Here is a 15,995-nt window from a genome sequence, read left to right on the forward strand (position 1 = left end):
TCAGGTAAGGCATTAAAGATGAGAGGCGCCATGTAAACACAACTACGCCTAAACATTTCCAAGCGAGGTATGGGCATTTTTAAATAAGACTGTGCGGTTCTCCGTTTATTATTATTATCATTTTTCTCAAATAGATGAATGTTGTACTTGACGAATTTAGCTATTTCATATATATATTACATTTAACTTTCGGTACTTAGAAAGTAGTCTTATGGATAATAAACAGAATCAGATGAGTTACTGTTATTTACAGCACGAGAAGAAAGAACTAAACATCATTACCGGCCTTACTCACAGAACAAGAAGATTCTAAAGTAAGTATTTATTAGGCTTTAACATATTTCCATACTTGGGTATAGATTTTTTGACAAAATAATCGTTTTACATTGCATCTACATTTTCGTCTTTTAGCTTCAACGATTCCTCAACACATCACACACCTAGAGTAACAGAACCTCCTATACAAATATACGACACAGAGAAAGAGTTTCACTTTAACATCACTGATGATGCTTTACCAGCAGTTCCTACATCAGAACAACTTACCAGAACGCTACAGTTGGAGGAAAGAGTTGAAACAAATGAATTTGTTCATCCCACCATTGTTAGTAGGAATATTGTTCATGAAGTGTATAATCAATGTTCCGATGAAGAACCTGAGGAGGCAATTAATATTGTTAATGATGTAACAGTTGATAAAAATGAAACGTCTGGCGTTAACTGGGATAATATGTTCGATTCTGAACTATTTGTTGTCGTAAATTCTAACTTGAAAACAGTTGAAGGAGGTCGTACAACTTTTAACGTTCTTGATTCTGCACCTCTTAAAGAAAACACAAATAGTATCTCTAATACTTTGAATTTAGTTTTTAATAAAGATAATAATGACACAATCGGTGTTAAACGGAAAAATAATAAAACTTCTAATAGTAAAACCGTAAAAAAGGCAAAAAAAGAAATTAACAAACGAGAGGAAGCAGTGAAAAAAGTAAAACCTGAAGCTAAAATAAGCTTTCGTAAACAAAAATATACTAAAACAGTTAAAAACTGGCTCAATGATGTTGAATCATGCGTTCCTAATAACGAAGACATGGGTTTAGAGAACATCGACAAAGAAAACACTGTAGCAGACACTGTTAAAACTAACACTGGTCCGACCGACTTTACTGATAAACAGAAATGTACCAACATCACTAAATCTAAAATAATGATAGATAGAACGGATAAATCTTGTAAAAAAGTTGTTCAAGCGCAACTAGCTAACAAAGACGGTGTTATGAAATTCTCTAAACCTAAGAAAGTACTAGAAACTTCGAAAATAAGTGACGATAATAAAGTATTAAAAGTGAAGGAAAAGTCTGGGAAGAAGTTTGTTCCTCCTATTAAGTCCCAAGTCCCAGTAAAAGATATCACGTACGAAATAGTCAATGTTGATGATGGTAACGTTGACGAGTGTTTAAGCACGCTGAATGAATTAGAATGTATTGAAGTTGCTGCAGTTTTGTTGTATAGGTAAGAGTATACACTCTTGGTTTCAGTAGGTATTGTTTTAACCTTTAATGCTGTTTTGAGCAGGTACAATAGTAAAATAAATTCCAATTAAGTAGTTCGTATCGTATGAATCGAAACTCTTTTGATAATCCGTGTTTGAAACAAAATCACTTCAGAAACCTTTGCTTTGTATACCTATTATAGTCTGTTGAAAATTGTATCGATTGTAAATTAAAGCAAATTAGCATTGTAAATTAAAACAAATGAGTACACATCAGTCATTCATACTTTATGTAACTGCGTACATGTTTTTACTGTTCTGAATAAACCTTCTACCTAGTTTCGATTTGTAACGATAAAGGTGCAATCCTTGGTAGGTACGTACGTTATTGTATACTACACTAAAGAGCTTACACCTTTCTAAGGTGGCTTTAGTAAGTGATTTAACATCGAATTCATATGTTTTTATTTGTTGGTACAGCAATGGTTTCTGTCAGCTTAATAGTCATTTCACTGACGGCGCGTGCGCTGCTGACCGCCTCCTCATCAGTGTTGGCGATATGTTCTACTGCTTCAAGAATGCTAGTCAGAAGAATAAGTACGTATAAACGCAGTTCAATTTACATAGCATTAGTCTGTAGGTCAATGATTTTAACTAAATTTGTCATTTTCAGAGAATCATTAACTCAGTTATTAAAAAGTACCAAAGTAATAAGTTACGACGCTCGCAATATCCTTATATACCTGAAGACCCAATTACAAATATATGACAATACATTCAGTATGTATGATGCTAAGGTAAGTACTCGGACACTTATGACTCCTACACCACATCAGCATAGGACCTCATAAATAATAGTAGTCAGACATAAACAGGCCCGGCAGAGATTTTTCTGCAGGAAATTGGAGTCAAAGCTATAAAAAAAATAACGCTATTTTTCGACACAATTTAAATACCTACATGAGATGAAAACTGCTCAAAAATCCGATCGCACAAATTATTGTTCTATGTAAATCGAACTCACGACCTCGACGCACTTGTAGCGGCGTGGCGATTTTAACCACTGCGCCACGGAGGAAGTCGAAACACATTTTAAGAGTATATCGTAAGAAGACAGACAGACAGATAGATAGTGACATTGTTTTATAATATGTTGTAATTGGCTATAGCGTCATACAAACCTTCACTAGCATTTAACTTTCAAAGATAGGTGCAAGCCTGCTAGACCCAGACAATCCACCAGAGAACTTCAGCGAGCTGCAAAAGCTGTTATCGTTCACGGCTCCGTACACCATCGCGACCGAGTGCCCCCTGCAGAAGGCGGCCTGGTACTTGACCCTGCTGAGAGAGTGCTGGAGTAGGCTGAACAGCTTACTGGTAGAGAAACAGCTGTGGCAGGTGTTTGTGGACATTGAGATGAAACTGCTGCCGATTATTGCAGGTATCCCAAAATCAACTCAAGGCCATTTAATAAACTTTATTCTGTTTTTAAAAGACAACTCACGCACTAAAAATTACTCTTGTGTCGCAGAACTTTTACAAACATACAAACAACGGACACAAAGTACAACCAGACCCGAAACAACAATTTGTAGGTTGGACAAATTATTCTTCTTATGGAAATCGAACCCACGACCTACCGATGCAGTAGTAGCGGCGCGACGGCGTCCTTTACAAGAGTTGTTTTGGGTATGGTTATATTGGTTATACTTTGTGTCCGTTGTATGTTTGTAAAAGTCTCCGCGAAACTAGAGCAATTCTTAGTGCGGGAGTTGTCCACAAAGGAAAACAAAAATACCGAAATAAAGCTATGGTTACGATTTTCTTCTACTTGAAGAGATGGAGCGCCGTGGAGTATCAATTGATTTATCCAAGCTGAAGTCCATGGAGGAAGTACTAGTGAATAGAACGAGGCTGGTAGAGCAGGCGTGCTACAAGGCGGCCGGCAAGGTGTTCCAGATCAACTCCACGGTGCAAGTGAGGAGCATCCTGTACGACGAGCTGCAGCTGGACACCAAGTGCAATGTTAAAGTCAGGGAGACCTTAGCTGGAGGGGTTAAGAGTACTTCAGAGATTATGGTGAGTGGTGCTCCTATTTTATTGATGTTAAGCCATTGGATATCGTACTTTCCACGGAGTAATTTCGTGGCTCTTTTAATTGGCCTGAGGCCTCGCATCTGAAACTTGATGACTTTTTTACGTCGTCATATACGGACCACCAGCCACAGCTAACTCACGTCGTCATCGACACATTTCCTTTGCGACGATCTGTAGCATGCGTTTGAAGAATGCAAAATGTAAGAAAATGATTACTACAAGATATTGGTGGCGTGTTGTCGGTGGTACCTTTACCAAAGAAACCTAGGTACTCCATGCTTACTTACTTCCATGCATAAGTAAGATGGTAGATTTTATTTCCAGTTGCGCAGTCTCATGTCAGAGCATCCACTCCCGAAGCTGATCTTGGAATACCGTCACTTGCATAAAGCACACGCTACGTTCCTCGCTGGGATCGCTCAACACGTGAGAGATGGTGTCGTACGGCCTACATGGTAAGGAGGTAGAATATAATATTGTGGCAGTTCTCTACATGTTATGTACTAACCTGCTTGATTTTGTTGTGTTCATCCAGGGTACAAACAGCAGCAGCAACTGGCCGCATCGCCTCAAATAACCCCAATCTTCAAGCTATACCCAAGGTGCCGTTCAGCCTCGTTATGTTTCCTGATGATGAAGACAAAGGTACTTGACGTTTTTTAGACTATCGCTTTTTTTGAATTCGGTGATGTACCTGGTGTGTCAAAAATAAATTGTTGATCCGAAGGGGGTAGGATGTTAAGGTCTTTTAGACTCTCATCTTTGTCTTCAGTAATTCAGTGGAGTTTAACGATGTATTATATCGTGTAGAGTCGGTGCAGCTGAAGTTCCGTTCGGTGTACGTGGCGGGCGCGGGGCAGTCGCTGCTGGCGGCGGACTTCCAGCACGTGGAGTGCCGCGTGTTCGCGCACGTGGCGGCCGACACGGCGCTGCTGCGCGCGCTGGCCGCCCCGCGCGACCTGTTCGTGCTGCTGGCGGCGCAGTGGTAAGACAAGACACCTCCGAGGCTCCAACCAGTCTCTCGTGAAGTCCGGAGTCCTTTAACGATTTTAAACATTCGCGACTAATATACACAATGCTTTGAACGGTTCATAAACACCATTAATACTAAACAATTTACGGTACCTTATTTTTTATGCATAGAAACTCGCGCTACCAAATAGAACTATGTCAATGTCTGTGTCGTCGCAGGCTGAACGTATCGGAGTCAGCCGTGTGTGTGGCAGACCGCGAGCGCACCAAGCGGCTGGTGTACGCGAGCCTGTACGGCGCCGGCACGCGCAAGCTCATGGAGATACTCGATCTCACCTACGAACATGCGCTGCAAGTCGCCGCTAGCTTCAATAGTAATTACTATTGCCTACATTTTCAACTTATTTATGTTGTATATCAGCTCCAATACCGACACTCATAAATATTCGAAAAAAAATGTTAAAAAACGGTTTTCTACTATATTCTAAGTACCAGTTAAAAAAAACACTTACCTACGCAGTAGCGAAGTAACTCAGGGGAAAAGAGGCAGCCTGTCTTGTGCCCCCAACATGTTGATTGTTACTGGACTCTTTCTTTTTACTCTAGACCTTAAACGGTTAGAGCCGCCTCAGAATCAGTGCACCCCAAAGTCCCTTTAAGTTGTTCATTCGACAGGCCTTCATTCAAGTTTTCCACCCTGGGCCTCGGATATTCTAAATCCGCCACTGATTCTTTTCACCACTTCCCCTGGTATCCAGGAACCTTCCCGAGCCTGAAGTCGTTCGGTCGGCGCGTGGTGTGGGAGTGCTCGCAGGCGGGGGGCCGCCTGTCCACGCTGAGCGGGCGCGCGCGACACTTCGCTCACATCAACAGCAAGGACTTCGCGCTCAAGTCACACGCTGAACGACAGGCCGTTAACTTTATTGTACAAGGTAAATATTATTATAAACACAGTTATTGATTACATTTTGTATTGCATGGTTATGTATTCAGCTTTACTCATAACTCTGTTTTGTTAGCGGCCTACTATGTGGTTAATTAACAGCCTCTGTGGCACGGCCGGTAGTGTATGCGACTGCCGCGCATAAGGTCTCGGGTTCGGATCCAAAGACTTTTATGAGTTTTCTGTTAAACATTTCTCAGAGATTGGCCGGAGTTACGAAGTTGAGGTCGTAAACGTCCGTGGTTCGGAGAGCACGTAAAGCTGTCGATCTTGCGCCTGACCTCTTATTACCAGTCGTATGGTTATTACCCCTACCGGGCTATGAGAGTGAGAGACTAGAGTTTACCTGTGTATTGTGAACTTGGACACTATAAACAAAGTCCTGCACAGTTGACTGGTTGCATGAATATAAAATTAGTGGAATATCGGTTATTAATCAATATGCCGTAGGTTCAGCAGCAGACATATGCAAGATGGCAATGATCCTGACTGAGGCCGAGCTCCGGAGTGCTACTCCACCGGTGGACGCTCACCTCGTGCTGCAGATACACGATGAACTGGTCTGGGAAGTCAGGGACGAACACATCCCGGTGGCTGCAGGTCATAACAAAAAGCCTTCTAATACGGAACTTACAATTTTTCTTTTAAAAGGCAACTTCCGCACTAAGCTTTGCTCTTGTTTGGCGGGTACTTTTACAAACATACAAACAACGGACACAAAGTACAACTCATTGTTCCGTGTGGGAATGAAACCCACGTCCTCCCGACGCGGAAGTTTGGATTTGTTACTCAATACTGAACCGGTATTGAAAAAACGGCACGCAGATAGTTTATGGGCTCTTTCAATTTAGACGTTTCGTGTCGTACGGCTGCCGCACGTTAACCGTGCCGCTGGTTATAGCCCGCTGCCGTACCGCTGCGGTACGTTAGCCCTCCGACACCAAACGCCTAAATTGAAAGCGTATCTGACTGCCGTGCGTTTGTATGTTAGTGTTGTTTTAAATTCATGTGACAGCAGTGTAGCCATGGACTCTGACGAAGAAACATTACTGTTAGTGCTCCTGTTAAAAAATATCAAACATAAACAAAAACGCCGCGCCCGTAAAAGAACACTACCGATGTTTTCATTAACATGTAATTTTGGTGATTTCCATATTCTTTATCCTAGGTTAAAACAAGACCCAAGCAAATTTTTTAATTACTTAAGAATGTCAAGAGAATGTTTCTACGAATTACTCAATAATTCAATTTCATTTATAAATTCTTCCACGTCTATATCATCCATTTTAAGCAAATAATAAACATGAAAATTCAATGAAATTAGCTGTCACGTTTAGCACCGCACTATTCAACAGCGAAATGAACACGTGGAGCTTGCGACGTTGCCGTCCTGTCGTCGTGCGTTCTCGGTACCGACACCGCACTGTTGCCGCACCGTGCGATTTGTATGAAAACAAATGACCGTCCGTGCACCGTACGACAAACGCACCGTTTCGGCACTGCTGCGGTCCGACACGATACGGCTAAATTGAAAGAGCCCTATAAGTCGAATCGCTCAGATTAACACAAGATCCCTTTTATTCCGGGATACTTTTTCATGCAGACAAAATCATGGGCAGAATCTAGTTACTAAATGAATTAACATACATTACTGTCTTACTGCTGGGCTTGGTGTCTTTCAGGAATGGCAGTGGTATATGATTTTTGTACAGGTATCATCAAGCGCGTGATGGAAGGTTGTGGTCGGCAGTTCGGCATGTCTATTTCTTTACCCGTCGCTATCTCCGTCGGCAAGAACTGGGGTGAGATGGAAGATTACAACGTACCCGTTTAAACTTACACACACATGACTTTGAAAATAAAACATTTTTCTTTACGTACGGATTTTTCTAATTTTATTCATCGTTACACATTAGCCTCAAAGTAAAGCAAAGCTCAAAAAAGAATATACCTAGTTAATTCATTAATTTGGTTGATGATCATAACCCAACTCGGCACATTACAAACTTACGAGCTACAACTTGTAATTTTTAACCAACTTTAAATAAGGAGGAGGTTCTTAAGATGTCTATATTTTTATCGTACTTCTTGTTCGAACTTACAGGTCTTACGAAACGACTTATTAGATTGTCACATTCTTATAATACTTTAACTATGACGTAGTTCGAACGTTTGTAATAGCCCGTGTATAAGCCGTTTCGCAGCATACATCAAATTCATAAAGTCGTACAGCGATGAAATGACTTAAGTAAACAAATAAAAAACATGCCTAAACTATTAACTAGACACCGTGAAGACGCAAATCTTAGTTCAAATATCACAATTTGACATTACTAAACATTACTAACTACAGAAATATATGACAGTTTACTTTTTATAATAGTTTCATTTCATCGATTTAAGTTAAATTTTTACATTATCAATAGGCACTGAATACAAAAGAATGTAAATATTGCTTTCTTATGTTTTAACAATAATATTTCCTACAGCCTAACGCCAACAGCCGACAGTACCTAACGAAATTGTCAAGTCAAATTAAAAGTCTCTCTCTGTCACGTTTTAACGGGTAAACTGTTGAACCGACTTTCATAAAATGTGCCATGGAGATAGTTTAAAGCTGCCTGACCATTGACGTGGTGCGGAGACACGGAGAAATATTACCCATCATTATCTCTTCAGTAGTACAAATCGATTGATTGAACGATGCGGCCTTGCCACATCAATGAAGAAGCAGGTTTAAACAAAGTTTATAAGTATTGAAGTAGGGGATGCAAGCGAGCGGTGCCAATGGGCTCAGCTAGTTTAATAGATTACATTGTAATTATAATAGGTATAGTACTTGAATATTTTTGTGTTAATTGCAATAAGTACCTATTATATTTAACATTACTTATCAGACTAGTAATACTTAATACCTATGAATACGTATTAGATACTATAATTCTATACATTTGTATGTTGTCTAATAAATCATTCCTCGATTGTGCTGTTATAAGTAGGCTTGTGCTTTGCAACACACATTATTGATAGAAAATCATTGAAAGTATAAAAATAGTTCAAAAATAAAATTAGTTGTTGCGTTGAGAGAGAAATAAGGAAGACAAACAGAACTACTGTAACTTAGCTACTATTGAGAAACATTCTAATATAAATAAATTCTAATATGATTCCATAATAGAACCTGACTACAGTAACGTGTGTATTTACGTCACATTGATGGACCAAGATCCCAGAGCTGCCAGACCTACGTCATTTTAGCAAAGCTGAAAATTTGAGGATTGTTAGTATAAAGGGTCTGTTAAGAGGTATGCACATCCACTACCTTGAAAGCGGGGCCGTTTCTGAGGTAGCGCGGAGTGAAGGTGCGTAAAAAACGACCCAACCTACGTTATAGTAGCAAAGTTGGTTTTCAGATATGTTATTAATGATATTATGTAGAATTAAAATTGACTATTGCCAGACCGTTTCCCGGGGCCATTACTTCTGCCAGACGCCTTAAATGTTATAAAAAAATGAGGTCAACTACGTCATAGTAGCAAGCCTAAATTTTATATATGTTATTAAAGGTACAATTTTAAGACCCCCTGTATGCGGACAGACCATTCCGCAGGGCCCTTCGTCCCCTAGACGCCATTAAACTTTCCCTATGAGTGCGAGAGTAAGAGCATTATTCATACGCATAAATGAAAAACAATTGAATTAAAAAAATAAAAATTGAAAAATTATTGAATACTAACTGACCCGCGCATCTTTGCTTGCGTCACTTAAGAGAGATAGGTCAAAATGTTACATAAACGGGTTATGTAACATTTTTCACTGGTACTCTGCTCCTATTGGTCGTAGCGTGATGATATATAGCTTATAGCTTTTCTCAATAAATAGGCTATCCAACAGTAAAATATTTTTTTATTCGCACCAGTAGTTCCTGAGATTAGCGCGTTCACACAAACAAACAAACTTCTCAGCTTTATAAAATTAGTATAGATTAAAAGTACTTGGAATGTTTAGGAAGATAAGTAACATTATTTTGGGAATTATTTTAAAAATAGATATGGTTTACACTAATCACAAAAATTATGAAAAAATAATTGTAGTCATTCATCATCATCATCATTATCTGAGCTCTTACTTCCCTCATCAAATTGAATATTTAAATCATCTCCACCATCGTCTTCATTGTTACTTGAATTCTCTGTAAAAAAAATGTAGGTAATGATGTTGAAAACAGTTACAAGTAGGTATATTGAAATAATTTATAGTTAAAATAAAATACCTAATTCGTTTTCAAGTGATTCGCTTACGAAACTTGGCAATTGGTCACCATCAAACCACTTAAAATGATAATGGTTATCCTTTAGAACCCACCCTTTATTTGCTGGGCTTAAAATGCTAGGACGCTTTATATGAGCATTACTCCAGACACCCGCAATATAATTTGCTCGTCGAAATTGTTGAAGCAATTCAGATTTACAAGGAGGTAAATTACTTGCGTCGAATTTTTTAACATTTTGCCGGTGGAATTTCTCATTCAAATCGCCGACTGTATACGTGTTAATGAAAAGTTGTAGCCGTGCAGCATCTACATCAATTAATCCGGGAACATTATATAACTCGCAGATAAATTTTTGAATTACATCAAATATATTTTGTTCCTTCGCTTAATCAATAGATAATTCAACTTCTCCGAATTGAACAAAAGTTTCTTGATATTCTGGCGATTTCTTTAAAATTTTAAATGGTCTGAGCTGAATTGATGTAGATGCTGCACGGCTACAACTTTTCATTAACACGTATACAGTCGGCGATTTGAATGAGAAATTCCACCGGCAAAATGTTAAAAAATTCGACGCAAGTAATTTACCTCCTTGTAAATCTGAATTGCTTCAACAATTTCGACGAGCAAATTATATTGCGGGTGTCTGGAGTAATGCTCATATAAAGCGTCCTAGCATTTTAAGCCCAGCAAATAAAGGGTGGGTTCTAAAGGATAACCATTATCATTTTAAGTGGTTTGATGGTGACCAATTGCCAAGTTTCGTAAGCGAATCACTTGAAAACGAATTAGGTATTTTATTTTAACTATAAATTATTTCAATATACCTACTTGTAACTGTTTTCAACATCATTACCTACATTTTTTTTACAGAGAATTCAAGTAACAATGAAGACGATGGTGGAGATGATTTAAATATTCAATTTGATGAGGGAAGTAAGAGCTCAGATAATGATGATGATGATGAATGACTACAATTATTTTTTCATAATTTTTGTGATTAGTGTAAACCATATCTATTTTTAAAATAATTCCCAAAATAATGTTACTTATCTTCCTAAACATTCCAAGTACTTTTAATCTATACTAATTTTATAAAGCTGAGAAGTTTGTTTGTTTGTGTGAACGCGCTAATCTCAGGAACTACTGGTGCGAATAAAAAAATATTTTACTGTTGGATAGCCTATTTATTGAGAAAAGCTATAAGCTATATATCATCACGCTACGACCAATAGGAGCAGAGTACCAGTGAAAAATGTTACATAACCCGTTTATGTAACATTTTGACCTATCTCTCTTAAGTGACGCAAGCAAAGATGCGCGGGTCAGTTAGTATTCAATAATTTTTCAATTTTTATTTTTTTAATTCAATTGTTTTTCATTTATGCGTATGAATAATGCTCTTACTCTCGCACTCATAGGGAAAGTTTAATGGCGTCTAGGGGACGAAGGGCCCTGCGGAATGGTCTGTCCGCATACAGGGGGTCTTAAAATTGTACCTTTAATAACATATATAAAATTTAGGCTTGCTACTATGACGTGATTGACCTCATTTTTTTATAACATTTAAGGCGTCTGGCAGAAGTAATGGCCCCGGGAAACGGTCTGGCAATAGTCAATTTTAATTCTACATAATATCATTAATAACATATCTGAAAACCAACTTTGCTACTATAACGTAGGTTGGGTCGTTTTTTACGCACCTTCACTCCGCGCTACCTCAGAAACGGCCCCGCTTTCAAGGTAGTGGATGTGCATACCTCTTAACAGACCCTTTATACTAACAATCCTCAAAGTTTCAGCTTTGCTAAAATGACGTAGGTCTGGCAGCTCTGGGATCTTACTCTATGAGTTTACAAATATGACTACAAAATAGTTATCGATCCATGTGATCACTCAGCTAATACATTACTCAATATACCTACTTTAAGACACTTGGCATCCTTTTTATCACTTAAATTATACACTAGACTGTTTCTTATTGCGTATACGCACGTATACGTTCGTATTGTACGAGTACGTACATACGCACTATACGCAGTGTAAGAAAGTGCTAATGCATTTAATACATTACTAGTATCTTAACGTTATATTAGTATCATTTATCTTACTATGATTACAGTGGACCTTCGTTAGAACGTAGGCAACCATAAGTATAATTGTTGAGACATATACATTATACATGCAGTCACATAACATACTTGATACTTCGCCTTGCCTGTATTGCAATAAAATAAAATAAAAACGAGAAATAACTGGACATTAATATATTCAGTTAGTACAGTCATATCCATGTTTCTACATAAACCACTTGTCTGCATATATTTCAGTATAACGCTAATTTCGTTAACTTCCACACAACAGCGTTATAAAGAAGGTCTACTGTATTGATAACTAATAATAACATAAGTATTGCATTCTAAAATTACTAAACGAAAAGCACCTATGTGAAGCTGACGCATATTATTAGTTATTTGAGCTGCCCTGTTTAAAAATAAATGTGTGCTGTGTTAGCTTATAAAATTATAATTTTAGTAACGATAAATTAAAAGTTATGTACCTACCTAAATGTTTTACATAACTATTACTGCAGTGAAAAACAGAAATATTTTTTGTAGTATCTAACAATAAAAGGAGCGACTTCGAACTGTTACTGTGTAGCGAATATGTATAATATTCTTAAAAACCGTGCAACCAGGGTATTCATAAACCACCATCATTTTAAGTTACTTTACACATCACATCCTAAATAAAGATAAAATCTTTGAAATCGCACTTCATAAACGGCAAACAAACCAAGATAAGTAGTTAACTTCATAATTCTTCACGAGTCCTTGTTATAGACTAATAAGGTTACGCCTAAGCGTTCCAAACAAGCCTGGATCATAACTTGGCGCCAATGAGCGTGAAGAGCCTGTGGTTCTTGAGGCGCGTGTCGTGGTAGGGCAGCGAGCTGAGCCCGTCGGCGGCGGCGCGCGCCTTGTTCTGCCCCATGATGGAGTGGCGCGCAGAGTTCTTCGACTCCTGGCGGTGCACCATCATTGTGTAGCGGGACATCTCGCGGGGGAACCTGGGGAAACGACCAGAATATATTAAACCAGCTTTTGTTCGCGACTTCGTTCGCGTGGTTTGTGACTTAGGGTAGATTATTTTAGTCCAGTGGTTTAGTCTGTGTGTTTATAGGTCACTATGTCAGGCAGTCGTCACCTTTGAGATATATATTTAGATTATTTTTTTATTCCTTATCAATGAAAATAAACAACAATCACTAGTTGTAAGTGTAGATGATAAAACTAAATTGTATGTTGCATGCACTCTTATATGGAACAATGTCGCTTAGAAGTAAGTCACTATATAAATGTCTATTACCTGACAACATCCAGCTTATGAGAAGCAAGTCTGTGAGCAAAATCATCATCCTCGCCACCCCATCCTTCAAACCTATTCGAAAAGCCATTAAACGCTACAAAGTGGTCACTTTTAATGGCCAGAGCTCCTCCGACTAAATAGTCATAAGTAAGTACATATCGGAACTTGTCGATGCTCGAGCTCATGTGACGAGGGTCGTTGGTACACGCGTACAAGTTGCTGGCGTCCAGCGGTAAGAGGTCCACATCGTGGAGGATGAGGCAGGGGAACTTGTCGCTAATAGCCTGCTTAGCCCCGATGTTGTACAACACGCCTTTGTTCCAAGGCTTCTCGTCTTGCTGTTCTATTAGGTATATTCTGAAATATAAGGATAGATTCAGATTACATTCAATTGTTTAAGCATATTGATTTGTTGAGAATTTTTCGTTTTTAAGTGGCAGAATGGTGGCAACATTAAAAAAAAAATTACTATTTCAAGCGAATCGTGTCTGAAATTCTGAAGCTGAAAAAGTTCTTTAAGGTATAGAAATATACAGACATTGTGTATTTACTTTGCTAATAGTTTAATCTTCTGTAATCAAAATAAATAAAATTTTCCCTCATCATACTTACTTGTAATGTAAATTTTGTTTCCTTAAAAAATCATGCATATAAGGCAAAAATATATCTAACTGCTTCTGCCTATTTCTATAAGTCACTAGGATGGCAACACTGAACATGGGGTTGCAATGTTCAGGCATGTAGGTCCCATTCATCACACCATTCGCGTTAAAACTGTCAAACTTCTTTGGTATATCCCATGGGTTCAGTGACTCCTTATTGCTCAGTATCTGGTCATACTTGCAGTCCGGTTTGGACTTGGATAGTGGTAGTTTAGGTGTGATTTGCTTGAACAGCTGAGTCTCAATGACCTCGGCCGGCAGGTGGCTGTAGTTGTACTTGCCGTAGGCAGCAAAGAATTGTATGACTGTTATGAGACATAGTATCACAGTTATTACTGTGCTCACTCTCAGTTGTAGTAATCTGTACAAGGAAAAAAATTATATGTTTGATAATTAGGGCTCTATTGAGATTCTGTGGGACAATCTCTATTATGTATTATATCGTATATAAACTTTATCATAATAGGTTGAGGGTTCTTTCGAAAACAAATGATAGTAGGAACTCATAATATTATTATCATTCAAAAATTGTTATAATTTTACCATGAAAATTACATGTACAATTTTTATTTATTCAATCTATTCTATTATAAAAAGGTAAATAGGTTGGAATAAATAACAAACCTGTCACAAAACCACATCATTAAAATATTATATTCACATAATACTAGGAACAAAGTAAAGGAAAAACCTCATGTTTTTTCCTCAAAATATAACTACATACTATTAAACAAGGGAGATTAACTATTCAAAATTGAACACACTTCACAACTTTGCTACACACATTATACACAAACTATGTGATTCATATCTTATTGATTTTCATTGAAAAAAATAATGCAACTTGTATACTCTCATGTGAAACAACACACATGCTTCTTTAGCTATAATACTTTACTATAATTACTTTAAAATAACTGTAGCTACAAATTCACTAGAAAAGATGTGCGTTCAGTGTACCAGTGAAAGTTTGATCCACTTTCATTGTTCTAATATGAATAAGTTTACTTTCAAGTTATTATATTATAATATGCTTCATAAGCAAAGTTTAGACACTGTTAGTTGATTTTATACAATTGTTAGAGAAATAGCTAGTCTGAGTATCTATTTCTTTAATAAAGATTGAAAAGTGTTGTTGTAAGCAAAACTCTTATCACAATTGCAATAAAATCAGTTTTCTACATTAACACAATCTGTTATCTGATAAGAAATATTGCATGTTCAGATTTAATTGTAAGTAAAGAAATACAGATACAAATAAAATTGAAACTATGTTCTGCACAAAAATTGAACTAAAAATATTTCATTAATTAATTAAATGAGTGAACTTTTATGTTATTATAACAAATTTTATCCATGAAACCAAATTTTCGAATCTATACTTACAGCTCACTACTATGAACTAAAGAGTAACTAAAGTTAGTAGTATATTCACGAAGTTCGTAATTACGTACCTGTTTTTCAGCGGCCATTTAGGCATTATAGAGCGATACCAAGGCCAATATTCGCGCCGTAAAAGTTAAAAACCACTGCACATTACAGACGAAACTTTATGGTCTTGGCGACTGTGCGGACACTTGTGTATTATTTCTATACTGGCCTTCTACTTTAAATACTACAAATACAATTCATACAACTAGAGAAATACACCTACGATTACTTCCAAATCAGTACAAGTTTATTTCTCCACCAAAATATATTTCAATGGTTATACGTTGCAAGAAAATAACTACAATACTCGTCGATAGTAATCTATATTAATCAAATATCTCTCTTATATTTTGCTAACGAAAAGCTTTTAATACATAATAATATACACTAAATTAGGTATTAAGAATTTCGGAAATGTCACGAAACATAAACAGCTGTTATTTGACATTGCAACTGCAATGCGCTCTGTTTTTTATGTATTTGAAACAATACTTTTTAATCCATAGCGATACTTTTTATATTGAACTTTATTTTGTACTAGCTGACCCGCGCAACTTCGCTTGCGTCACATAAGAAAGAATGAAAAAAAAATCCTCGTTTTTGTGACATTTTTCGTTGCTACTCCGCTCTTAATGGCCGTAGCGTGATGTTATATAGCCTAAAGCCTTCCTCGATAAATGGTCTATCTAACACTGAAAGAATTTTTCAAATCGGACCAGTAGTTCCTGAGATTAGCGCGTTCAAACAAACAAACAA

At 37.5% G+C, this 15,995-nt stretch overlaps 2 protein-coding genes across 4 annotated transcripts; one reads left to right on the plus strand and one right to left on the minus strand.

Moving 5' to 3' along the window:
* The first annotated feature begins 1,777 nt into the window (after positions 1-1,777).
* LOC142974568 (DNA polymerase nu-like) lies at positions 1,778-7,949 on the plus strand. Of its 2 annotated transcripts, none has more exons than XM_076116983.1 (12): positions 1,778-1,864; positions 1,973-2,089; positions 2,166-2,289; positions 2,699-2,933; positions 3,330-3,571; positions 3,914-4,044; positions 4,125-4,234; positions 4,400-4,574; positions 4,781-4,935; positions 5,320-5,493; positions 5,955-6,104; positions 7,217-7,949. In XM_076116983.1, exons 2-12 carry the CDS (start codon positions 2,052-2,054, stop codon positions 7,336-7,338), a joined length of 1,656 nt encoding a protein of 551 aa, XP_075973098.1. In that variant the 5' UTR covers positions 1,778-1,864; positions 1,973-2,051; the 3' UTR covers positions 7,339-7,949. The 2 variants fall into 2 exon arrangements, with proteins under 2 accessions (XP_075973098.1, XP_075973097.1); XM_076116982.1 differs by having other exon boundaries at positions 1,779-1,868.
* A 2,992-nt stretch (positions 7,950-10,941) lies between these two features.
* On the minus strand, positions 10,942-15,686 carry LOC142974569 (beta-1,4-N-acetylgalactosaminyltransferase bre-4-like). 2 transcript variants are annotated; one of them, XM_076116984.1, is made up of 4 exons: positions 15,263-15,686; positions 13,759-14,169; positions 13,147-13,503; positions 10,942-12,847 (listed from the first exon to the last, which is right to left on the minus strand). In XM_076116984.1, exons 1-4 carry the CDS (start codon positions 15,286-15,288, stop codon positions 12,661-12,663), a joined length of 981 nt encoding a protein of 326 aa, XP_075973099.1. In that variant the 5' UTR covers positions 15,289-15,686; the 3' UTR covers positions 10,942-12,660. The 2 variants fall into 2 exon arrangements, with proteins under 2 accessions (XP_075973099.1, XP_075973100.1); XM_076116985.1 differs by lacking the exon at positions 15,263-15,686 and adding an exon at positions 14,433-14,880.
* Positions 15,687-15,995: the final 309 nt, after the last annotated feature.

This window comes from Anticarsia gemmatalis, chromosome 8 (genome assembly GCF_050436995.1).
Source record: "Anticarsia gemmatalis isolate Benzon Research Colony breed Stoneville strain chromosome 8, ilAntGemm2 primary, whole genome shotgun sequence".
NCBI classification, from domain to species: Eukaryota; Metazoa; Arthropoda; class Insecta; order Lepidoptera; family Erebidae; genus Anticarsia; species Anticarsia gemmatalis.

What these genes read in the sequence shown, in the direction of transcription:
- LOC142974569 (XM_076116984.1), bottom strand. Translation starts at nt 15,288, where the DNA reads ATGCCTAAATGGCCGCTGAAAAACAG. An exon ending in AAATGGCCGCTGAAAAACAG is followed by an intron (nt 14,170 to 15,262) that starts GTACGTAATTAC and finishes TTCCTTGTACAG; the next exon opens with ATTACTACAACTGAGAGTGA. An exon ending in AAACAAAATTTACATTACAA is followed by an intron (nt 13,504 to 13,758) that starts GTAAGTATGATG and finishes CTTATATTTCAG; the next exon opens with AATATACCTAATAGAACAGC.
- LOC142974568 (XM_076116983.1), top strand. Translation starts at nt 2,052, where the DNA reads ATGTTCTACTGCTTCAAGAATGCTAGTCAGAAGAATAA. An exon ending in TCCTGATGATGAAGACAAAG is followed by an intron (nt 4,235 to 4,399) that starts GTACTTGACGTT and finishes TATATCGTGTAG; the next exon opens with AGTCGGTGCAGCTGAAGTTC. An exon ending in CGTTAACTTTATTGTACAAG is followed by an intron (nt 5,494 to 5,954) that starts GTAAATATTATT and finishes AATATGCCGTAG; the next exon opens with GTTCAGCAGCAGACATATGC.